General features: G+C 54.1%; 1 protein-coding gene across 5 annotated transcripts in view; it reads left to right on the forward strand.

Annotated features, from left to right (window-relative positions):
* The window catches only part of CAMK2G (calcium/calmodulin dependent protein kinase II gamma), a 57,850-nt gene extending 33,714 nt beyond the window's left edge, over nt 1–24,136 (forward strand). Inside the window, exons 12-22 of one of the 5 annotated variants that reach the window (XM_006090292.2) lie at nt 1,038–1,100; nt 3,029–3,072; nt 10,358–10,390; nt 12,694–12,762; nt 13,939–13,983; nt 15,945–15,993; nt 17,158–17,271; nt 19,244–19,319; nt 19,683–19,777; nt 21,428–21,672; nt 22,157–24,136. In XM_006090292.2, the coding sequence (XP_006090354.2) occupies nt 1,038–1,100; nt 3,029–3,072; nt 10,358–10,390; nt 12,694–12,762; nt 13,939–13,983; nt 15,945–15,993; nt 17,158–17,271; nt 19,244–19,319; nt 19,683–19,777; nt 21,428–21,660 (821 nt within the window). In that variant the 3' untranslated portion in view covers nt 21,661–21,672; nt 22,157–24,136. The remainder of the gene's footprint in view (nt 1–1,037; nt 1,101–3,028; nt 3,073–10,357; nt 10,391–12,693; nt 12,763–13,938; nt 13,984–15,944; nt 15,994–17,157; nt 17,272–19,243; nt 19,320–19,682; nt 19,778–21,427; nt 21,673–22,156) is intronic. The other 4 variants (XM_023755082.1, XM_023755083.1, XM_023755084.1 and 1 more) reach the window with 4 other exon arrangements.
* Nucleotides 24,137–24,380: the final 244 nt, after the last annotated feature.

The raw sequence follows: 24,380 nt of genomic DNA on the forward strand, positions 1-24,380 counted from the left end.
CTGGTCTCAGGAGGTCGGTCTCTGTTAGAACAAAGCCCCTCCGCTAAGCCCTAAAGTGCCGCCGGCCCTCGCTGCCCAGCCTCGTCCGGCCTTTGCGTTCCCTTCGCCCTGGGCCAGAGGAGACCGACAGCTAAGACACTGCGAGGCTCAGGATGACCTTCCTGCCCCGACTCTGGGCAGGTGAGGACAGGGTCCGTCTCAGGAGCCTGCAGAAAGGTGTGTGCAGGTGGAATCCAGAAGGAAGGTCGCCAGTGTGTTTCTTTAGGAACGAGCGAGGCTGTGTTCTGAGTTGATCCCAGAGAGGGCGTAGCTTAGCCCGGCTCGCGAGCCGCAGTTTGCCGACCACGGCCCTAGCGGGTTGGCTGGTGGCGAAATCGGGGCTCCTGCCGTGGATTGCTTCGGCAGCGTGGGCTTTCTGTCTGGGCCTCGCTTCTTGGCATCTTCACCCTCGGAACCCTGAGGAACACAGGCCGCGAAAAGCTGCCCCTCTGGCTCCCTGCCTGAGAGGCAGAGCAGCCTGTCTCCAAGGGGCCAGGGATGTGGGACGTCCGTGACCTTCCCGGGCCCTGAGTGCTCGTCTCTCTACCGTCCAGAATGCGGCCAGAGGAGCGGGCTGCCCTGTGCGCGGGGCTCTCTGAAAATGCCCGCAGTCAGGCCCCCTGGGGGGAAAGGTTGGGAAGTGGGGCTCAGTGTCCTCACAGCCTCTCACCAGCCAGGCTCCTCCCTGTAGCCAGACCCTCATCCGAGGTGGTCACAGGACACGTGCTGGGGCCGTTCCCCCGGAGGGGAGCCGTGGCATTCCCTGCGCCCCGGCTGAGCCCAGTCCTCTCAGGTCCCCAGACTGCTGCCGGGCTGGCTGCACCTGCTCCTCGGCCTCCCCCCGGCGCCTTCGCTCCCCCAGCTCGGCTGGCTTGGCCACGCCGCCCGGACCCTGCTGTGCGCGGGCGGCCAGCGGGCTCCTCGCTGGGCATGCTCCTGCGGACTGGCCCCCGTGGCTTTGCGGCAGCTCTGTGCACTGAGAGACTGTATCCCCTCAGTTGGCAGGCAGAGCTCCGCCCCCGCCTCGCCTGCCGCGAGCGCCGCCGGCCTGGCCGGGCAAGGTACGTGGCATGAGTCCTCCCCGACCGACCGCCTGCCTCGGCTCCCTGCCACCCCACCAGGAGGGCCAGCATGCCAGGCCCACTCACCAGGGAGGCGAGTCCCATGCTTGCGGGCTGAGATGGGCATGCCGATGGACCACCTAACTTGGCATCTGCGAGCGCATTGGTGTTACGGAGCCCCCTAACCAGCCATGCATGCTGGGCGCTTGCCAACTCTCAGGAGGCAATAGCCTGGGGACATGGAGCGGGGCAGCAGGAGGCTTTAGCCTGGCCTCCCTGTGAGGGCCGGAGGACGGGGCTTCACCGGCCCTGTTGGAGCCCCCACAGAGGAAGCCACGCCCCTCGAAATGGTGAAGCCTGGCATTTCAGGCCTTCAGTCTGCAAGGCTAGAGAGTGCTGCTGTGGAGACAGCGTCCTGGGTTTGGATCCTAGCCCTGCCACACCCTGAGCAAGCTGCATCCGCTCTCCCAGCGGTAGTTTTCTCATCTCTCCGGTGGGGCTAACAAATACCATGGTGGTGATTATGATCATATATATTGAAGGCTCTCAACCCTGCCTGTACACGACAGCTTGTAAAAAATACCCATGCTGGGACTCCACCCCAGACAAAAAAAATCAGAATCCCTAGGGCATGGGGTAGTCTTATGTAAGCATTTTTTTTTTAAAGCTCCCCAACTGATTCTGATGGGCAGCCGGAGTTAAGAATTCTGATGTATGTAAAGCATTTAATATAGTAGGTGGTCAGGCCTCGTAGTCAATACGTTAAAAACGTAACTTTCGAATCACCCCATCATGACTAGAGGGAGGTTGGGCCAAAGGCCATTTTGGGGGGTCAGAATTCTTGTGATGGAAGGACCCCTATTCTCAGTGCAGAGAGGTGGGACTCAGCGTGGGCTGAAGGACCACCTGCAGGCCAGGGTGGCAGCAGCTAACACTGGCCGAGTATTTGCCATGTGCCAAGCACTCTGCTTAGTGCTTCTCCTGCATGATCCCTTGGGATCCCATCACTGTCCTGTGACCCAGGCCCTGTTTCACCCCATTTTGTGGGTTGAAAAAAAGCTGAGGCTCAGATGGGTTCAGTCCCTCCCTCCAGGTCACACAGCGAGCAGGTGGTAGAACTAAGATGCAAACCCAGCGAAGTCCAGGGGATCAGACAGTTGAGCTGATTCCATCTCCTCGTGCCTCCCAGACTCTCCCATCTCCTGTCTGCTCCCAGCCATCCTGCACAGAGCTCATCAGCTTGAGCACCGCCCTGTGCTGGCTGGGCTCTGTTTAATGCCTTGTGATTCTGCCCGGTCCTCCTGCTCAGTGGGTTCAGAGAGCGGACTCGGGAAAGGGTGGCAGACAGGACCCAGTAAACCTGGTAAGGACCTGCTCCGTCAAGGCTTCACCCCCTGGCAAAACCCTCCTGTAGGTGGTCCTGGTCTCTGTGTCTGTGTCTGTCTGTCCTCACGTCTGGTCTCCTTCGTGAACTGTGACACTCCTGTTTCTCGAGAACACTCAGATGTCTTGCATCCTTCCGGCTTGGCCACCCTGAGAATCTCCATGGCATCTAGGGGCGGAGCCCTCACCTTTCACCCTGGCGCTGTGCTCTGGGCCCGGGTGGAAGCTGTCGGAGGCAGGGTTCCCAGTGCCCCGGGCGGCTCCAGTACTGAATGTGGTTTCTCCTCCTAAGCACAGTGTGTCCCTGTTCCTGCCGAGCCGTCTTCCATGGCAGAGGAGGCCCTGGGGTCCCACCCCGAGGGTCTGATGCTGCTTGAGATGTCCTTCGTGCTTTGGGGCTGCCAGGCAGTGCTCTGCTTCCAGGGGTTTCCGGAGACTCCGGCCCCCTTTGCAGACACAGCAGTCTCTGTGGATCCAGCCGCCAGACGTCAGGTTGAAGACAGGGTGCCACGCGAGAGACTTGATTTTCCTCTTTGTTTTCACAGCTGCCAAAAGCCTATTGAACAAGAAGTCGGATGGCGGCGTCAAGGTAGGTGTCTCCACCCTTTTAGCCCGAGACCGGCCTCTCTCTCCTGCAGCCATTGATGGGGATTCTTGGCACCTTATTCCCCCCTTTCCCTGGGACCCTTCCCGTCCTTGCTTTTCTGCTTTAAACCAGAAACCTGTGTGCTCGGAACAGCAGGTTCCACTGGCCTGAGAGGGCAGAAGGCAGGTGTGTCTCTCCTGAGCCTAGCTGATCCAAAAGACCCCGGGGAACCGATCCAAACGGTGGCTTTACTAAAGCTGAATCCTGAACTTGACTTCCAGACAGGTGCCTCATTTGCAGGGCTTTTGACTCTCTGGGTTTTTTTTTTAGTCATTTTGGTTAATTTTTTTTTTCTTGTTCTTTCTGAAGCACAAACCGTTTTTATCAAATGAAAGCAAAGTTTGCCTGAAGCCATAATCCTTTTGGTCTTTCCTTACCTCGAAGCACTTCTGGGACCCAGCTCAGCTCCCTCTAAGTGAAAGCGTCTTAAACTCTATCAGGGCGTAGGCCCCTCGGAAGCAGGCGAGGGACATGGTATGCACAGCTTTCCCGTTAGGTAAGGGAGCTCTCCTGTGCGGCCAGGGAAAGAGGAGGGACTAGGGGCCTGCAGGGACCAGCGGGAACCCCTAGGGTGAGTGGCTGCTTGACCAAAGTGGAGGAGAGGTGGCTGGGGGTCCTCACGGGGCCCAAGGTGTCCTGTAGATGCCTTGAGGACAGAAAGGGCCCGAGGACAGGGCATGGGATGGGAGTTCATGCTGTCTTGAAGCCTATCAGTTTACACCACGGAGAATTTCAAACTGAAACTATCCAAACCTTTAAATGCCAGCAAACGTCTAAGCTCCGCCTTTCCCCAGGATCCTCTGTCCCCAGCTGAGATATACACGTGTGCCCCATTTCCTCGCCCGCCCACCTTCCTCCTCCTCTCATTCTCTGCGAGCTTGCTGCTGTGTACTCCTGCCCCAGGGAGCGGAGCTCGGGCTCTGCGCACGCCTGCTGACATGGCGCTGGGGCTGACCGCTGCCCCCTTCCCGTTATGGAGACAGGAGCTGGATGGGTGGAACCAAGATAGGGAAGGTGGCAGGTGTAGTCGGAGAGAGATGCTGCATGTCTCTATTTGGGGGAATAGCTAGAATCCATCAACCTTTACGGAGTGTGTAATAAGTACCTCTCTGGCCCAGGGCTGCACTCAGTTCTAGGAGCACCCAAGCCTGTAGGAGCTGATGCTTTAGAAAGAGGTGATGCTGTCTTCCGGCTTTAGGAAGCGGCGAGGTAGTTAAAGAGGAAAACGGACACACCTGGAACCAGCTCAGCACGAATGGCCGGTGGTACTGGATCCTACCCGAGATGGTTCCAGGGAGTGGGGTTAGAGGTGAGGACAGGGTAGGGAACACACCTTTTGTTCTTTAGTATTTGAAATGAGAATGTATCCTATAACATAAGAACAACAGGGAATGTTTTTATGGTCCTGCCCACCTGGAACATGGGGTGTGTGGCTCAGGGACGTCAGAGATACAGCTGGGCTGGTCTGGTTGGGCAGAGGAATTGCAGGGCTGTGTGTCAGACCACAGGAAACGCTGAAGGCCACTGAGAAGGAAGCTACAGTGAGCGGGATTCTTTTTTTTTTTAAAAGACGTGGCTAAGGGTGTAAGGACAAATAGAAGAGTGTGAAAGCCAGACACAGAGGTATCGATTAGGATTGGTTACAGTCTGGGTGCAGGGTGAAGACAAGGTGATTAGAAGTAGAAAGGGGTAATATTCAAAATACCCAACCGTCAGAACGGGGGTTGCCTGTGGGCAGTGGGTCTAGCTGTGCCCATGGATGCTGGGGTCTGATGAGATGTTAGTTCTGCTTAGAGATGTGTCAAAGGAAGGGGTGCGGGGAGGGCTAAAAAGGGACCCGTCAAAGATAACATGAAAGTCCTGGAATGTTGAAAGAATTGGGGGTGCCTCTGTTAGAAATGGAGTAGTGGGACGGGAGGCCCAGGGGAGGGAAGAGAAGGTTGTTTTGACCGCCTTGAGATTGCGAGGCGGCGGGGACCTGGGTGGAGAGGTCTTTAAGGTGCTGGAAAGACTGGGGGGAGGCCCAGGAGGAGGGCCGCACTGGACGTGCAAATGGGGACTCGCATGAGGGCATCGCCAGTCCGCCCGCTCAGCCAGGTCTGTGCCTCGGGAGTTGGGGAGCAGCGACATAGTTCCCCCTTGAAGTGCTCGCGGTGGGGGAGACAGGGAAGCCACCAGTCCTGGTGCGGCCTGGCGAGGTCCGTGAGGGGGTGTGCATAGGGCTGCAGGAGCGGGGACGGGAGAGACCAGCATGGGGCCAGAACAGGAAAACTTTCTGGAGGAGACAGCCCATGAACTGAGTTTGAAGGATTCGCTGGATTTTGCCAGGTTAAGGAGAGGAGAAGGAAGAAGAATATTCCAGACAGAGGGAACAGCACGTGTGGAGGTACACGAATTTGGGCAGCACGATGGTTCTGGGAACTTGAGGACCTTGTGTCTGGCTGAAGCAAAGAACGAGTGCGCCAAATAGGAGCTGCAATAAAGCAGTGGTCACTGAGATGGCGGTGAGAGGGTGAATCAAAGAGCCATTAAGGGACACATTTCTAGCAGAACTTCCTAGACCAGTGATGGCGAACCTTTTGAGCTCGGCGTGTCAGCATTTTGAAAAACCCTAACTTAACTCTGGTGCCGTGTCACATATAGAAATTTTTTGATATTTATTTTATATATTTAAATGCCGTTTAACAAAGAAAAATCAACCAAAAAAATGAGTTCGCGTGTCACCTCTGACACGCGTGTCATAGGTTCGCCATCACTGTCCTAGATGCTGGCCCAATGGATGACCGTCAGGTGTGGCCATGTCAGATTAGCCTAAGGAGCTAATTAAAAGTACAGATTCCAGGGTAACCTAGAATCCAGATTCAGAAAGCCCTGGGTGGGAGGTAGAGTCTGAATTTTAATCATACTTCCCCTCCCCCCATATGAATCCATGAAGGATTAAGAGTCCAGTAAAGACAAAACTTGGGGGTTGTCTGTTATTAAGGGGCTGGACAAGAAGAGGACTCAGCAAAAGAAATGCAGGAAGAACAGGAGGTGGGGAAAGAACGGGTGTGCGACAACGTACCTTCCAGGAACACGGGAGGATGAGAACTCGGGGGACAGAATCACTAAACTGCTCTGAATGAAAACGTGGGGAACCCAGCCAGCGTCTGACCTGATGTGCCCAGTAAATGAGTCTGACTCTTGAGGAAAGACTTTGAACATAGTGGTGGGACCCCAGAGGCTGAGATGCTGCAAGTGTTTGCGAAGAGAATGGCCAACCCAAGTTAAAAGGCCAGCAACAGACCGGCTGGGGGAAACCAGCCCAGCAGGTGTGATGGGAAGAGTTAATATTATTTTTATACAAAAGAGATTTCTCTAACCAATAAGAATCCTCCCTAAAACCCAGCAGATCATGGTCAGAGAAGATGAACTGACAATCTGTCTGAAAAAGAGGAAGAAGTGGCTCCCATATGGGTGTTTAGGTTTAGCCTCACTAATACCAGAGAAATGCAAGTCAGAACAGAGTGCCATTTCTGACTCTTCGAGTTAGTGAAAAGTCAGGATGACCTTTTGTAAAGCAGTCTGCGTGTCAAAAACGATAAAAGTGTGCCTGCCTTGCTTACCCTTTAAGTCTACTTCTGGGAATTTATCCTAAAGAGATCATTCAAAATGTGGAAAAAACTGAAAGCGGAAAGGTGTTCAGTGTGACGTGATTTGTAGCTGTGAAAAGATTGGAGATGATCTCAAAAGCCAGTAGGTAATGACTAAGGAATGATGGGAAACCCGTAATAGACCATTATAAAGCTACTAATTGTCATGACAGTTATGACCGAGAGGTGATACAATGACAGAGATGCTTTATATTAAGTGGGGTGTAAAGCAGTACATACTCTACTATCTACATTTGTTTAAAAAAAACAATGTGTTGATAGATCATATTCAGTATATGGCAGGTGGATAGAAAATGAACTGAAAGGAAACCCACTGACGTATTAATAATAACCTCACTGGGCGATGGGAATTTAGGGAACTTTTATTTTATACCTTTTTCTGTATGTCCTGCATATTGCAGCTAGATGATGCATTACTTTGATAACCAGAACAAAAATCAAAATACTATTTCTTTTCAAAGTAAAGCATAAACTTGTCTATAGCTTATAATGACACTTTTAAATTGTATAAGAAAGACTGGCAAGAGTGATAGCATTATGGATTTCCCCCCTTCTTTTCTGTTTCCCAAATTGCTTGTGAGGTGGCTGCAGTCCTTTTATAATCAGGAGCAAGTAGATGACAGTGACGTGGTTGGGTGAAACCAAGATGTGGGGTTTGGTTTTCTGGAAGTGAAGGCGATAACCTGGATTGTGAGGGAGGCTGTGACGTGGCTCAGAAGATCCTTTTATACCCTGTCCTCCTGCCCAAGCTCCTCCTGCCCCAGTTCCTGCTGCCCAAGGCCATAGAGTAGTTTCCTTCTCACTATCCAGGAGCTTCCACCACAAGATGCTCGAATAGCATCAATTTGAGCAGCGAGTCTCCTTTGTGGTCTTGAATTTGGGGACTTCGGGTTCTAGTTAGGTTTCTTTGAATGTGGATGCCTGTGACTCAAGGTCTATGGAAGAGTGAGAGCCACCTGGAGGGGCCACCAACTCTCAGATCCCCAGAGGTCCCTAGTTGAGGACCACTCATGGGTTCTGCTAGTCCCAGGCCAGAATGGCCATCCAATATTTAAGAAGAGAGAGAGAAAAAAAAGGATATAGATATTTCCTTAAGTACCGTTTGAATATTTGTTTAAGTATGGAAAGGAGGCTGGAACCCTTTCCTGGTTTGAAATTTTAAATAAATGTTTAATTTTTAAATCTAAGTGGGATGTAGTTCTTGAGAAATGACCTGGTCTTGAAACAGTGCTGCCGTGTGCTGGCTTTGCATGGCTGAGGGCAAAGCCCCAAAAGGATGGAGAAAGGAACGGAAAGAAAACAGCTCACCTAGAAGAAACTAACACTTGAGTAGAAAGAGATTATCTCGGGGTTTCATGAAAGGCCGTTTAGAAAAAGAACAGTCAGCTAGGAGCAAGTTGGGAAGGTATTGCCCGTTAAGTGAAGCAGGCAAACTGAAAGTGCAAGGCAAGGCCCCGGGAGAACAACCCGCTACAAACCACCTGTGATGACAGCTCCCGAAACTGCCCGCACCCAGACTGGGCCTGGGTCGGCCCCCGCAGTTCCACTGATCGGATTCTGGGCAAGTCGGACGCCCGTGCTCTGCTTTTGCCTGGGCAGAGCCGGTGGGCGAACCCAGTCCCACTCAGTAAACGTGTGTTGGTTGCACGATAGCGTTAAGGCGTCCTCGAGGCCCCATGGAGATTACAAAGATAAAGGAGATACGGACCGCCTTCCTTCACAGTGTTAACGTCGGATGGAGTGAAGGGATACGTGTGAGTGTCAGGCAACTCCCTCTTTTTGAGGGATGATTTTGAAAGTAAAATCTCGTATTGTCTTTGGCATATATGAAAGGCGAATGCACGAGAGTCCTCATTATATTTAGGCTTTCTTTTTCTTTAGATCTAATTCCTAATTGTGGACCATTCTTTTAAGTATTTGTAGTCCCTTCTTTTTTGAATATAATAACATTCCCAAAGATGTCTTCTAAAGTAGAGTGTCAGGATATCCGGCATAGCCGAAGGCTCTTCGTTCTTTTGGTTTTGGGCTCGGAGGAGGCTTACCATTCTTCGGTCATCCCGAATCCGGTTCCTCCTACACCAGCCGCCTCCACCACGCCACTGGAGTTCGAACCAACAGATCCAAGTTGTATCCTGAGGAGCACCAGTGGGGAAGGCAGTGCCACAAGATTGGGCCCCTGGGTTTGTCTCCAGAAAACATTGGTGATGACAGCGCCAGAGCAACCAGTGATTGGGAGGGTCTGAGGATTACGGTATAACTGACCAATCAGAGCAGACAGGCCCAGGTTGAGTTTAGTGCCTTCTCCCTCTGCCCTGATCATCAAAGCCTTCACAGAACCACCAACAGACAGGAAGAAGCAAAAAACATGAAACGCACTGGAAATATCACTTTTGATGAGATTGTCAACATTGCCGGACAGACGCAGCACCGATCTTTAGCTAGAGAACGCTCTGGAACCGTTAAAGAGATCCCAGGACTGCCCAGACTGTGGCCGCCACCCTCGTGACATCATAGATGACGTCAGCAGCGGTGCAGTGGAATGCCGCTAGTTAAGAACCACAAAGGAAAACATTTCACTGAAAGATCATGTGACAACAGCAACACACAGAGTGCCAGCCTCCAGAGGGCAGGAGCATTTCTCTGACTTGCTCCCTGTGCCCAGAACAGCCCTCCGGGAGTGCTTGTGGGGTAGCGTTAAACGAACATGCAATAGTCAAACAGCAGACAGCCGTGGTCCAAGGGGACTTCCGTCTCCCAGCCAGCTAATTAGAAGATTCTTAATTACCTCTCACCTTTCAGACTCAGTCTTCTGAGATGTATTTTCAGTGTTCCATGTGCTCTTTATTTTTATGCTCTTGTTTCACATCTGAACATAAAGTCCGTGAGCATCTGGTGAAGGCTGATCAGTCACTGCTTCCGGCATTCTCCGTGGTTTACATCTCTGTCGTTGCGGTTGCTGTACTTCTGATCACCAGCACTCCTCTATCTTTCCATCTCCCAACTCACTGCAAAATGAAAGAAAACGTTGAAATCTTACCAACGAGGGTGGCCGCGCCGATAAAAGGGATGCCAGATTTTGTTTGTCAGATAATTTTTAAAAGCTCAACATCTTCATCCAAAAGCAGTTTAGGTGGGCAGCAAAAAGGAAAAAAAAATGTCGAGGTTCAGAAGTCAAATTAATCTGAGGATGGTCTGAGTCCTTTCACCACCTACCTGTTAGCTGCTCACCCGAATTTCAGGCAGACCTAGTAATGAGAGAAAGTAAGCCCAAAGCTGTAAATTTGCATGGAAATGTTACTCACCCTCCCAGACTTGTGACTTCATCTCCTCTAGCAGCTTCCTCTGAGCCAGGCCGAGGCCTCTCTGAACCTACTAAACCTGTGTGTGTGAGCCTGAGGCAAAGGCGTTCTTCTCTCCCAGGGCCTGGAGCCCGTGTGTGCCGGACTCCGGGTCTCCTCCTTCCGCTCTTCTCTCCCGAGGCAGAGCCTCCGCTGGTGCACTAACCTGCAGCGTCTCTGTGCTTCTCTTCTTACCTCCTCTTTCCTGTTCTTTCCCTTTTGCTGTGGTGTGTCCAGAAAAGGAAGTCAAGTTCCAGCGTGCACCTAATGGTGAGCCTTGCCTGCCCACCCATCTGCCCACTCCATGCTGCCTGTGCCCGCCTGCCGGCCACGCAAACCCATTCTGCCATGTGCGTGTGCTTCACTCATCCTCACTGCATGTCTGTGCTGTGTGGGCAGGTGTGGCCCGTCCTGCGGGGCGGGGGCCATTGCCCAAGGTCCCCCAGGAGCCTAAAAGGTGGGCATTGGCATGTGCCTGCCGCAGCCCAGGGCAGCGGGTGAAGCTGGCAGGGACCCGGGGCCAGGGGCCAGCACAGGGAGAGACCCTCACTCACTGCTGCCCAGGAGGCGAGGCCCTGCTCCCCGGGCACGGACAGCGACTTCCTGCAGACTGGCAGCCGGTGGACGTCTGGTGGGCAGAAGAGCTGGTTGAAGGCTCAGGTCTCTGAGCCTCACTCTCCCGGCCTTTTCCCCTGTGCAGCTGCCCATTAGCAGTGCCCAGCGTTTTATCCTTCCCGCCCAGCCCTCGGGGAACAGCCGAAAGACAACAGGAAGCACTTGTATTTTTATCCTCACCTGAGGACATGGTTTTTATTGATTTCGGAGAGAGAGGAAGCGGGGGGAGAGAGAGAAAAACATCGATCGGTTGCCTCTCACACGCCCCACCCCTACTGGGGCTTGAACCTGCAACCTGGATATGTGCCCTGACCAGTAATCAAACCCGCCACCTTATGGTGTCCTGGACGATGCTCCAGCCAGCTGAGCTCACCAGCCAGGGGGCCAGAGCAGGAACGCATCTTCTTTCTCAGGGGACGCGGGGCACCAAGAGCAACACAGCAGCCTGAGTCATTATGAAACCGTCCATTAAAGCCAGAGGTGGGGCACCCCGGGGGGCATCCCAGCCCTCTTCAGATAGGACAGGTTTTTCAGGAGGACACCCTGGAGTCCTCCCGCTGTGCCAGGATCTATCTCAGCTGGGCTTTGCAGGCAAGACAGCCTTGTGCAGGCAGCCCCAACCCAGAAGGTCAGTGTCATCGCTGAGCTAGGAGGGCTCTGCTTTTTCCCGGGGGGAATGGGGGAGAGCAGAGCTCATGTGAGTTTAGACCCACATCCTGACTCCTGGAACCCCTCTTCTCAGCCTGCAGCGTGCAGCGGAGTCTGGTAGCGCTTGGTTCCTGGTTTGAGGTTCCATGCCCAGACCTGGGTTTGGGATGCCTCAGCGAGCGAAGGGTGGACGGCTTCAGGTCTGGTCCACGGGGCTGGAGAAGAGGCCCCCAGGCGAGAAGAAACCGTCTGGGTAGCTTTTTGCGTGTATCCTCATTTGCGCCCGCTCAGAGGTGGCAGGCGCGCGTTTGTCTCTGTGCCTTTTGAAGGACTTGCAGGCATCGGGCCCCTTCTCCGGGGCCACCAGCTCCACTGGACACTCGTGAGACTGAGTCCACTGGTTAGGGGATCGTAAGTCCGCTGGGAGAGCATCGCTACGACACCCCGCCTCCTTCCTTCCCTGCCACCCTCCCCCCCACCTCCCTTGCTGTGCCGCTCGGTGTGACATTTTGAAAGATAAGGAGATATCCGGATGGTCTCTGCTGTAGGAGTGCTGGCCTGCCCGTCGGCCTCCTCTTTCCTGGGGGCTGGGCTCTGGGACTGCAGCCACAGCCCCCAGCAGGGCTCACCGGCCCCTCCTTGGAGCTCAGTCCTTACTGGCAGCTGACCCCGTCCACGAGCTGTCAGGCGGGAAGGCCAGCAGCACGCTCCTGTCTGCCCCCTGGGTCAGTAGGTGCCTATTCTAAGCAAAGCCAAATCCCACCCCTTCCTCTCGGACACCACCTCCTGGACCAGGTTTCCTCTCTCTTCTGTTCCTCTTCTTTCAGGTCAGGCTTTAAGCTGGTGCTGTAAGGGAAGGGAGTGCAGGTGGCAGGTTGAAAGGGCACCAGGAGAACGCCCACAGATAGGAGACCCAGCGCTTCTGAATTTTGTTCTGCTTTCTGATAAGCCACCTTCCTTTTCCCCTCGTGAAATGAGAAGAAGCTCCTGCGTTTCTCTGGGTGACTATGGTTGTGCAGTGACATTGCATCTGGCCGAAGCAGAGAGTCCTGGAGAGATGCCCTAAACCAGTCTTTGGAAGGCTGGCCCCACCTTGAGGATGCTTCCAGAGCTAAGTCTCTGGACCCCCTCCAACTGCTCCCCTCTTTCGATCATCTCTCCAGCCATCGCTCCCATCCGCGTAGCGTTTTGGAGGCCACCTGCGCCCTAGCTCCTCCAGGCCAGGCCAGGGGGCAAGGGAGGTCTGGGAGTCGAACCTGAGCTGCTTTGGTGACTCTAGAGGAACTAAACCATCTGTTTTCTTGTCTCAGCCACAGAGCAACAACAAAAACAGTCTCGTAAGCCCAGCCCAAGAGCCTGCGCCCTTGCAGACGGCCATGGTACCTCCTGACTACGGCTTCTCCGCCCCTGCCCCCGGCTGCCTCCTGCTCCTCCCCACGTCCTCTTGTTGCCCTCCCGCCCAGGCCTCTCTGGCTCTCTTCCTTTCTGGATTCCTGTAGATCAGGCTGCTTTGTGTACTTCCCCACAGACCCCTTCCCCCTCATTGTCCCGGCTGACCATGCTCCTTCCTGCACGGCAGAACTGCTCCTGCTCCTTTCACTGTTGGGGGAAGAGTGATCGGGGCTCTCGGCTAAACCTCCCAGCCCCAGGCTGGGCCCCCAGTGGGTCTGCTTTGGGGGCCGGGAAGGTCAGTTGCTTATAAAAGGAGAGGGTAGGAGCTTTCTCGGGACCTGTACGTCAGTTCTTGGAGGCCTCCTTATAAAATCTGCCTCAGCCTTTCCTTTGCAATTCATGAACAGGAAGGAGGGCTGGGGTCCCTCCCCCCGCCCCCGATGGTGCTGATCTCTGGGTTTCTGGAGAGCCCCGTGCTGCTTGTGCCGTCGGAGTGCTCTCTGGCTCTTCTGAGGGGCTTCCTGTGCTCCCAGAGCTCCCTCTGCTAGTGCAGGCTAAGGAGGGAGCAGGGGGATGACTAGGAGAGAGGGAGGGGTAACCGTGCCTGCTGCTCCTCCTGCTTTCTGTGGACCCTCATGCTGCCTGACATGCTGATGTAGGGACGGGACCCCGGGGAAGGCAGAGGTGGGTGAAGCAGGCAGCTCTGGGCTCAGCTTGCTGCGGGGGCACCCTGGGTCTTTCTGGGACACCTTAGTCCGCTCCCCCTGCTTCCGGCCTACCCCTTGGTGAACACTGTCGGGGGGGTCCAGCCTGTGCCCTTAGCCCCACAGCTCCCCCAGTGTACTTGTCCCGCGGGGAGAGAAAACTCAGAACGAGCAGGAATCAGAGTCAGAGACCCTCTTCCTCTCAGCTCCCCTGGTACCTGCTTCCATGGCCAGGCCTCTCTTTTATACCAGCCAGTGCTGTCCCCTAAATCTGGGGCTCCCGGCTACCTAGGACCCAGTCATATCAGGACGTTTTGTCTTGTGAGAATGGCTAGTGGGCAGTCCCCAGTGGTCATTATAGAGGTCTCTGAGGTACCTGGGTAGGGGTGGGGGTCCCTCAGGGAAGAGCAGTAAGTCTGTCTCCGAGGTCAGGAGGGTAATTTTAATCTTCCCTCACAGGAGCCTCAAACCACCGTGGTGCACAACGCTACAGACGGGATCAAGGTGAGTGGGTCCTGAGCTGCCCCCTGCTTCCGTGTCAGCAGGGAACCAGTGGGCTGCGTCTCGGGATCCCAGGGTCCTGCAGATGGCAGCCTGCAGGCTGAACGTCAGGGCAAAGGTGTTTGCAGAGGCTAGGCCAGTGGTTGGCAAACCGCGGCGCGCGAGCCACATGTGGCTCTTTGGTCCCTTGAGTGTGGCTCTTCCACAAAATACCACATGCGGGCGTGCACGTACAGTGCAATTGAAACTTCGTGGCCCATGTGCAGAAGTCAGTTTTCGGAAAGGAGATAGACGAAACAAGTATACAAGACGGAGTGTGGATGGGAGAGTTGGAAGGGGTCGACCTCAGTGAACGTACCTCAATCAGATTGAGGATGTTTTTAGCAAAGGCCAGCTTAGGAGTACCCTAATTAAGTTAATAACAATGTACCTACCTATATAGTTTAAGTTTAAAAAATGTGGCTCTCAAAAGAAATTTCAATCGTTGTACTGTTGATGTTTGGCTCTGTTGACTAATGAGTTTGCTGACCACTGGTCTAGGCTGTTGGTTACTCCATTCTTTTTCTTTTTTTAATACATTTTTATTGATGTCAGAGAGGAAGGAAGAGGGAGATAGAAACATCAATGATGAGAATCATTGATCAGCTCCTGCACGCCCCCTACTGGGGATCGAGCCCGCACCCAGGGCGTATGCCCTGACCAGGAATCGAACCGTGACCTCCTGGCTCACAGGTCAATGCTCAGCCACTGAGCCACGCTGGCCGGGCAGTTACTCCGTTCTTAGTGATGGTGAGCTCAGCCTCTTCAGTCGGACAGGCCTGGGCTTGAATCCTGGCTCTGGGCCGCCGGACAGGACACTCTACTGCTCTGCCTCTCGGTTACTTTCTCTGTGAGCTGAGGGTAATAGTCATAGAACTGTCTTCCGTGACTGGCGAAGAGTAAATGAGAATAAACGTCAGCTAGGAAAACAGAGCAAGAATATCATCAGGCCCTACGACATTCTCCTTGGCCTCAGCTTTATGTCCTCAATAACCTTGTCTCCTGTTCACTCCCAGTCGCAAATATTTATTAAGCCAAACCGCCCGTAGTTCTGTTTTATAGAAGTGACAAGACAAAATCCCTCTCCACGGGTGTGGGGAAGGCAGACAATGAACCAAAAGCCAAATAACTAAGATAAAGTCTAGTTGTGATAAGTGCTATGGAGGAAATGGCACAAAGTCAGGAGTGAACAGGGCCTTGGATTACATGGACAGGAGGTGATATTTGAACTACACGATGGGAGCAAGGCAGCCAGGCAAACTCAGGGGCTTGGCATGTATCCAGAATGAAGAAGTAGAAGACATCAAGCAGAGACCCGAGCACGAAGAGCAAGGGGCCGGGGAGCAGGGTGGCAGGGAGGGTGGGGGAGTTGGAGAGGAGGGCAGGGCCTGCCGTGTAGGAGTCGGGTTTGCATTTTATTCCAGCAGCTGCAAGAAGCTGTTGGTGATTCTCAGCAGGGGGTAATACAGTCCGACGGACTCTGAAAAGCCACTCTGGCCATGTCATAGGAGGCAAGGGGGGGAGCAGGGAGACCAGGAAGTGATTGTAGGGGTTCGGGTGCCAGATGTGGGTAGCTTAGACGCAGGTAGAGGTGAGATGGGATTTATTTTGGAGGTAGAACGGACAGATTTGATTTTAGATGGCATAACTGAGATATGAGAGAAAGAAAAAAGAAAAAGAATCAACCGAAAAACCTAGGAGGTGACTGTAGGTTTTCGCCCAGATGGCGGCATCGGTGGTGCCATTTACTGAGTTGGGGAGGGAGTTGGGACTCCCGAGTTTTGTGAGAGTCAGGCGGCCGGGGTAGGCACGGAACCGCCTCGGATCCCTCCCTGCGCGAGCACGGGCTCTGCTTTTGTTCTGCTTGGTTGCTCGGGTTTCCCAAGGGCCTGCGTAACTACAAGCATGTTCTCTCCGGCCTCCAGGGCTCCACGGAGAGCTGCAACACCACCACGGAAGATGAGGACCTCAAAGGTAGGTGCTGGCCTTGGTGGGGAAGGGACGCCAGCCGTGTCCCAGGTGCCTCGGCTCCAGCGGAGCGCCTGCCTTGTCTGCCCCCAGAGCGGAGATTGGTGGCTCCGTCTACTCCAGAGGAGGGTGTGGCCTAACGCTGCTCTCCGTGGGCCACAACGGGAGGCTCCTGTCTGTCGTGGCTGGGCTAGGCAAGAGGCCTGTCTCCTCTGGCCCCGAGTCTGGAATAGCTGAACTAGAGTTATTTCCGAGCCTGTCCAGGGCCAGGGCTCAGAGACCTGTGCCTGTTGCAGAGAATGCGTTGTCATCCCAGAGCAGGGACCCCTTGAGTCCCTACAGAAATAACCCACAAATATCGTGAGTTGTCAGTAGGGTGAGACCAGTTGTCTCAATACCCCCAGGACTGAGGTGGTTCCCGAGATGTGCACCTTTCTGTTTTAAAACCGGAACAGGCCTAGGCACACGGGGAGGAGTGGGGCACTCTCGTCACAAAGCCTTGGCACCAACAGTGGCGTCGGAACCCCACTTGGCGATGTCCTGGTGATGCTGTAAGGACCACCGGCCCAAGCATGGGCCTGGCCAGAGTGCCAGGGGATGTGGGAGGGCATGGCGGCCAGACCACTGGGCGTCTCTGTCCTGCTCTTTGGCTTGGCCTAGAATCGTTCCCTTTGCCTCGCTGGGTGCCCTTAGGCCAGGCTTTCAGAAAACAGGAAGGAATGTTGCAGGACAGAGCGGAGAGAGCATGCCCAGGAGTAGCCAGAGGGCACCAAACCTTTGGGGACCCAAAAAATATAGAAGCATAAATGTGTACGACCGGAAAGAACAGTCGCTCAGAGCTGCTGGGGTGAAGGTCAGGTCAGCTCAGTTCTGGTGATGCTGGCAGAGTACGTGGCTCCTTCGCTGCTGGGCTCTTGACCTGGTAGCCTAGCCCCCGAGAACACCTCCCCGGGGAGCGGGGACCCTTGGACAGTCTGGGAGCCAAAGCCGAGGTCAGTGCACTTTCCTGGGGCTCTTGGCTGGGGCTCTTGGCTGGGAGGCCCAGTGTCCACAGCAGCCCCAGGCTCCGCAGGGCCACGGGCGCGGGTCCTGTTCGGCTTGCTCGCTCACCTGCCTTGTTCTGTTTGTTTTGGCTGCTCTGCCTTGCCCTGCCCTGCCCTGGCTGGCTAGCTGCCCCGCTCCGCACTGGGAATGGCAGCTCGGTGCCCGAAGGACGGAGCTCCCGGGACAGAACAGCCCCCTCTGCAGGCATGCAGCCCCAGCCTTCTCTCTGCTCCTCAGCCAGTAAGTGTGAGGGAGGCACAACCTGGCTTCCCTTCCCTGGCTCCTCCTGAAGCCCCTCAGAGATCCCCCCAGAGCTGGCCGCCCAGCTCCGCAGTCCAGTCCCGTTGAGTGAGCTTTGGGAGCTCGGCCCCTGCTGGGTGGGGGAGCTGATTGGAGGCCCTGTTAACCAGGCAGGGGCGCCTGAGACCAGGGCCCAGAGACACAGCGTGGGGGGAGAGCATCGCATGGTGGGAAGGAGTAGAAAGTCACTGGGTTATGCACTGGGTCTCACCTCAGCACTGAGCCAGGAAGAAAGGCCGAGTCAGAAGTCAGAGGTGGTGGGAGCCGGGTGATGGGGAAGCTTCGATGGCTGAGAAACCACGTTGGGATATGGTGTTTCCTGGGCTCAGCATATCATAGCGAGAGCCTGGGGCTTGGGTGAGACAGACCCGAGTTTGAATCCCAGCTACAGTACTTTCAGAAATGTGTGAAGTAGATTAAACCTCCCAGAGTTCGTTTCCTCATCTGTGGAATGGGAATAAAATGACCCCTACCTCAGAGCATTCTGATGAAAAATAAATGAGGTAGTAGAACGTGTTGATACGATGCCTTGCTAGGTTAATGGCAGCTGGTATGGGTATTTTTAGTTGTGTCTGTGTAGATCATGCCTTTGTCTGCTTCTTTTCCTCCTGCTATCTGTCCTGTTAGAGTTTCTAAACACAGCCCTCTTCACCCACAGGGCCCCAGTCAGGTCCGACAGATGGGTTTGGTGGGGTGGGAGAGGGTGTGTGTGTGTGTGTGTGTGTGTGCGTGTGTGTGTGTGCGTGCGCGCACGCGCGCCTCTAGCACATGGATAGAGCTCGCTGGTTCCGCTAACCTGCTGCTTACCTGAAGATGCTGATGGCTGTGGGGCCCCACCTGGCTGTCCCCTTGGCTGCCCTGCCCTCTCCCAACTGTGCCACTGGGCTGTGCTGTTCTAATTGCTCACATGTGTCTTGCAGCCTCTCGCTCCTGTGAGGAAAGGCATGTGTCCTGGGCCAGCCCAGGTTCTGGTCAGGATTAGCCCGGTCTCAGTCTGAGCCCTCCCCCGGCAGCACCCTCTGCTGACAGTGGTGCTCCCTCCCTGTAAGTGATCTGGCCCTGAGCCCAGGATGTCACCAGCAGTCCCTCGGCTTGGCATGGCTGGGGGCTCTGAGGGCACCAACTCTGCTTGCCTGTCAGTCTGTGCCTTGTCTGTCTTGATTTTCCTGAGGGACACATCCTGGCATGAGATTTAGAGCTTTTCAAGGCTTGTCCAGGGTAAATGGAGCTGTCTTTCTGGTGAGAGGCTCTGTTTACAAAGAGTGTTTATAGTTCCAAGATCCTCATCTCAGAAAAGCCCTGTGGAGGAGATGAGCGGGGGAGGGAATTAAGCATCCATCCTAACATTCATGCTTTGGGAGCCCTCATCCCTGGCTGGATTCTGCTCTCAGGCTGGCTGTTGCCTGGGCTGAGGTTCTGGACCACTGAGTGGGGGCTGGGTGGAAGTGGGGGGCATGGTAATTGAGACCTGACTGAGCCCCTTCAGGTGAGAGACGTCAGCCACACCTTATCAGGAAACAGCCTTATCAGGGGAAGCTTCTTAGAGAAGCTGAACCTGCTGGGATGGGGTGCACACCTCTGCACCGAGTATTCATGATGTGCCAGGCTCCTCGGCTGTTACAGACGAGTGTTTTCTGCAGCCTGGTTGTTGATGGAGAGGGAGACAAAGGCCAGAGAACCATAACGAATGGGTGGGCTTCAGGAGGAGGGGGTCGTTAGTTCTCCAGATGACAGAGGGGGGATGGAGACAGAGGTGGGCTCACTCTTCCTGCAAAGGGCCTTAAAGACAGAGAAGAGGGATGTCTTTGTCAAAGAGATCACAGGGCATCCTTGAAGATTGGGGAGGGCTCTCCGCCACTTAGGAGCTCCTCAGTCCCACGCAGGTAAACTGCTGGCTTTTTCCCTCCCACAGTGCGAAAACAGGAGATCATTAAGATCACAGAACAACTGATTGAGGCCATCAACAATGGAGATTTTGAGGCCTACACGTGAGTAGAGACCTAATTCACCGGGCTCAAGTTTCTCAAGGCCTTTCCCTCCTCCCCAGAAGCAGCTTGGACCCTGGGGACAGGGAAGGCTGGGCCTCGGGCCCAGTGTGCGAGTTAAACATCAGGCCGCTAGGTCAGGAGCCCTTCCAGGCAGATACCCTTGGCCGAGCCCTCCCGTGGGGCGCTGGCGGGCAGCGGGCCGAAGGGCAGGGCTCAGAGGCCTTAGCAGGCGTACCCCTCAGGTCTCAGCCATCTTGTCCGGCCTGGCCCAAAGCTAACCTCCTGCAGGCTAGACCCTCTAAAGAGGAAGAAAGACGAGTAATCCCTGTGGAAGACTGACAGGCTGCTTTTTCTTTTCTGCAGGAAGATTTGTGATCCAGGCCTCACTTCCTTTGAGCCCGAAGCCCTCGGTAACCTCGTGGAGGGAATGGATTTCCATAAGTTTTACTTTGAGAATCGTGAGTGGGTTCGTGCTGCTGATATACTCCTGCCTGCCCCTTCACCCCCTTTGCCTCTGTCCTCGCTCACCCTCTCCCCTTCCCCGTTGCCCACTTTCCTCTTACTTGACCTGCCTGCTGCACCCTGGTCCGTGTGCTTGCCTCCTTGTGCTCTGAGAATGGCCTTAAAGGGCGCCTTTGAGGGCCTTGCTCCAGAACCTGCGTGCCCCTTCCCTCTGCAGCTGCCTCATGGCAGTGGTGGTTGCCACAATCAGGGTCACTGTATTTCTTTAAGCCTCACTTTTTCTTATTTTTTTAAGAGAGAGGAAGGGAGAGAGAGAGAGAGAAAAAACATCAATCAGTTGCCTCTGGTACATGACTCAACCAGGGATCGAACCCACAACCAGGGTATGTGCCCTGACCGGGAATAGAACCTGCCACCTTTCCGTGCATGGGACGGTGCTCCAGCCAGCTGAGCCACACCGGCCAGGGCAAGCCTCATCTCTTTTCAAGATGATTGGAAACCATCTGAGATGAAGTTAAGGTGGTCTCAGCGAGTAATACTGCTCTGTGTCTGCAGATGTCACAGTAAAGAAATTAAAGCCAGGATGAGACTGTGCAACCAAGGAACAGGCACTGCTGGTGACTTGTGAGACTGCACGTTGTGGCTAGGGTCTTCCTGAGTATCGAGGGAGACGGGCGTCCTGGCTGGGGGTTGTGCACTAGACGGTCCACGGAATCCCAGGGGATAAGAAGCTGAATATTCACCTCCTCCCGTCTCTCTCTCCACTCTCTAAGACCCTCCGTCCTCCCTCCCTCCTTTTTTATTTCCTTCTCACTTTGTCCTGGGGCTTCCCCATCCTGCCCTGAATTTTATTTGTTGCTGTTTTCTCTACTAACTACCATCCTCTCCACGTCTCAGCTGCAAATGTAATCCCTAGGCTCTCTATTAGCCAGAAGCAATTCCAGGGTTTGCAGAAGCTCTAGGGAAGTTTTCATGTAGCCCCTACCTAACATTTGAACTAAGATGTGAATCTCAATAAAAGTAACACAGTTGACAGTGTTTGCTGATAATGGCAATCTTTTGGCTTTCCCCCAGAGGATCCTGGGAATATCCTGAGCTTGGTGCTTTGATGATTCAATTTGAACTTTGGACCTTTTTTTTTTTTTTTTTTTTAAATCACAAATGCATTTGGAATATTTTAAGTTCTTGATTTTGCTCTATAGCCCTAATTGGCAACAAGCCAACCCTTACGAAATCTAAACATCAGAGGAAAGAGAAGAGGCTTTACTTAAGAGTAAGATGTTCCTGAGCTCAAATGCTGTGTGATTTGGGGAAATGACTTAACCTCCTTGAGCCTGTGTCCGTACCTTATAATGAAGAAAACGGTATCAACCAAAGAATTACAGCTCATGCATGTGAAACCCCCAGCACGATATCTGATTACAACAGTAGCTGCTGGTATCATTGTTCCCACCTTCCTCTTCCTTTTGGGTAGCTGAGACTAATGTGATGAGGTTGCCTGGCCTCTGGAAATGTATGGGGGGCTTGGAGAGCTCCCAGAGTGGTTGCCGAGAAAGGGTGAGACTTAGAAGTGCAGGCCGAGGGGAAGTGTCAGTGCGCAGGCCTGGCGCCTTCCTCCCTAACTCACCCTGCCCTGCCCCCTGCAGTCCTGTCCAAGAACAGCAAGCCCATTCACACCACCATCCTGAACCCGCACGTCCATGTGATCGGAGAGGACGCCGCTTGCATCGCCTATATCCGCCTCACCCAGTACATCGATGGGCAGGGCCGGCCTCGCACCAGCCAGTCGGAGGAGACCCGGGTCTGGCACCGCCGGGATGGCAAGTGGCTCAATGTCCACTATCACTGCTCAGGGGCCCCTGCCGCACCGCTGCAGTGAGCTCAGCCACAGGTGCACCTGGTGGGGAGTGGGGGGTGGGGAGGGGCTGGGACAGGTGGGGTCAGAGGTGGTGGAGAGTTGGCATTGAGGGAGGAGATAGGGGCCACCCCGGAGGAATGGCAAGGGCTGCACAGTGTGGTGGTAACAGGTTCTGCTCTTAAATCAGACAGACTTGGGGCTGGTAGCTCCAGGCCTCCAGATTGGGTGGCCTTGGACAGGTTACCTCCTTCCCCTAAGCCTCGGTTTCCTTAGCTGTCAAAGAGGGAAAGGGCGGTGCCTGCCTCATGAAGTTGTGAGAATGAAATAAGAGGCTTAATGAGTAAAGCATTTAGTCAGTGCTCAGCAAATGGGAGGCGATGTTATATTTCAATACTAGCTTCTCCCCCAGCCTCCACCTCCTCAGGCAGACTTGGCCACGTGTGTAGTGTAAGTTCCCGGAACTCATCTGTGTGTTTACTGTCTTCTGTTCTGTTACTATGTCTATCCTGTTTGACAGGGGCATTAGGAGATCCCAGCTGGAGGTCAAACCTTTGCAACCAGTGGCTCTGGAGGGCCTGAGTGACAGCGGCAGTCCTGTTCGTTTGAGGTTTAAAACAATTAAATTACAAAGCGGCAGCAGCCAATGCACGCCCCTGCATGCAGCCCTCCCGCCCGCCCTTCGTGTCTGTCTCTGCTGTACTGAGGTGTTTTTTACATTTAAGGGGAAAAAAAGAAAAAAAAGATTGTTTAAAAAAAAAATGGAATCCATACCATGATGCGTTTTAAAACCATCAGTAGCCCCTGGGCTGGCAAGAAGGCAGGAGTTTGTGTAATGCCCATCCTGGCATGAGCAGCGGGCTCACTCACCAGCCCTGAAGAGGTGAGGTTGGCCTCTGGCCTCCATGGACTTAGGAGACCAGGCAAGAACTCTGACAAAACTTTGGGGGCCGTGATGTGATCGCAGCCCCTGAGGTGGCCTGCCCGCCCCAGGTCTAGGAATGGACTTCTTCAGAATTTGCGTAGGCACCTAGAACGAGGCTGATGAGAACACTGTGGCCATCAGACCTACTTGGGAGAGAGTGCACAGCTCCCAGCCTGCAGCGGAGGCAGCTGAGACGCAGTGGCCTCAGGACTAAGGGCCCGGATGTTGCTGTCCTATTCCACTCAGCGTAGAAGAGAAGAGAATTGGTGCTGCAGAAGTGTGTCCGCTATGAAGCCGACGAGAAACTTCGTGTTAGCCTGACATGTCCTCACCGACTCATCCATTTCTATAGGATGCGCAGTGCATGCGGGCCCTGCTATTGAGGCCCAGTCCCTGCAGTGGGAAAGGGGGAAGGGTTGCGCTTTGCTCCGTCTTTGTTTTCTTACAAATGAGCAAGGAGAGAGCTGGACCCTCGTCAGGGCTCCCTTTGCTGCCTTTGGCAGTTTTGTTTCTGTCTTGCCTTTTCCTGGCGGTGGTCCCCGTGCTGACCCTCATCTGGGCCTGGGCCCTCTGCCAAGTGCCCCTGTGGGATGGGAGGAGTGAGGCAGCGGGATTGAGTCGATGGTTGTCTCTATGCATTCAGGCTGCCCTGAGGGCTGCCTCCCTTCTTCCTATTCCCTTGCTGCACGTCCATCTCTTTTCCTGTCTTTGAGATTGACCCGACGGCTTTGGCAAGAAGAAGAGGCGTCCTCTTAAAGAGGTCTCTTTACTGACCAACTGAAGTATAGACTTAACTGCTGGACAATCTGCATGGGCATCACCCCCACCAACAACAACTGCATGTACCCCAAAGAGGTGTTCAGAACCAAGACTCCTACCTACATTCATTGTCCCTCCTGTGCTCAAGGAGTTCCAGTCCAGGAGGGGAAGATCTATACTCTAAGCAGATAGAGAAGACAATGGGGGAGCAACTGGTCATGGCATTGGTGTCCCCGAAACAACTGTGCAAACTGGTCTGCGCAATTATTTGCACTGTTGGGGGGAAAGTGGGTAGACCCCAGCTGCCTGGACTACCTTCAGGAGGCAAAGCTACAGATGGACCTTGGAGCCAGCTGAGAAGAGAGCAAACCCACAGGTGCTGGTGCTTGGATGTAGCCAGGCTCCTCTGAGCACCTCATGCATGCCCCAGCCCCTGGCCTGAGCCCTTTGCCGCCCTGCAGCCTGCAGTACCAGCACGCAGACACCTTCACCACGGGGTTTGGTTTTGCTGGCTTGAAGACAAATGGTCTTAGAGTTCATTAAGACCCATAGCTTCATGTGGCTGCTCCAGCTCCACTTCTTAGCATTCTTACTCCTCTCTGGGGCTAATGTCAGCATCTATAGACAATAGACTATTAAAAAAAAAAATCACCTTTTAAACAGGAAATGGAAGGCATTTGATGCAGAATTTTTGCATGACATAGAAATAATTTAAAAATAGTTAGTGTTTGTTCTGAATGTTGGTAGACCCTTCATAGCTTTGTTACAATGAAACCTTGAACTGAAGATATTTAATAAAATAACCTTTAAACCGTCCATTGTGTTACTGCTGGTGGAGATGTATGGCCAGAGGCTTAGATTTTAGCAGCCTGGGTTACAAGGTTTCCACTCACTCCCTTTGGGCCCATTTTGGAATAAAACTTCATAAACTCATCCACCTCCTTACAGTTCACCCGGCTGCCCAGGCGAGTTTGGGATGGGGAGGGGGCATTGGGGCCCTTAGGTGTTGGGCCAAGGCCTTTCCCCGCCCCCGGCCCCGCCCCCCGCCTCAGTGGCCGGC

The sequence above is a fragment of the Myotis lucifugus genome, unplaced genomic scaffold (assembly GCF_000147115.1).
Source record: "Myotis lucifugus unplaced genomic scaffold, Myoluc2.0 scaffold_69, whole genome shotgun sequence".
In the NCBI taxonomy this organism is placed as follows: domain Eukaryota; kingdom Metazoa; phylum Chordata; class Mammalia; order Chiroptera; family Vespertilionidae; genus Myotis; species Myotis lucifugus.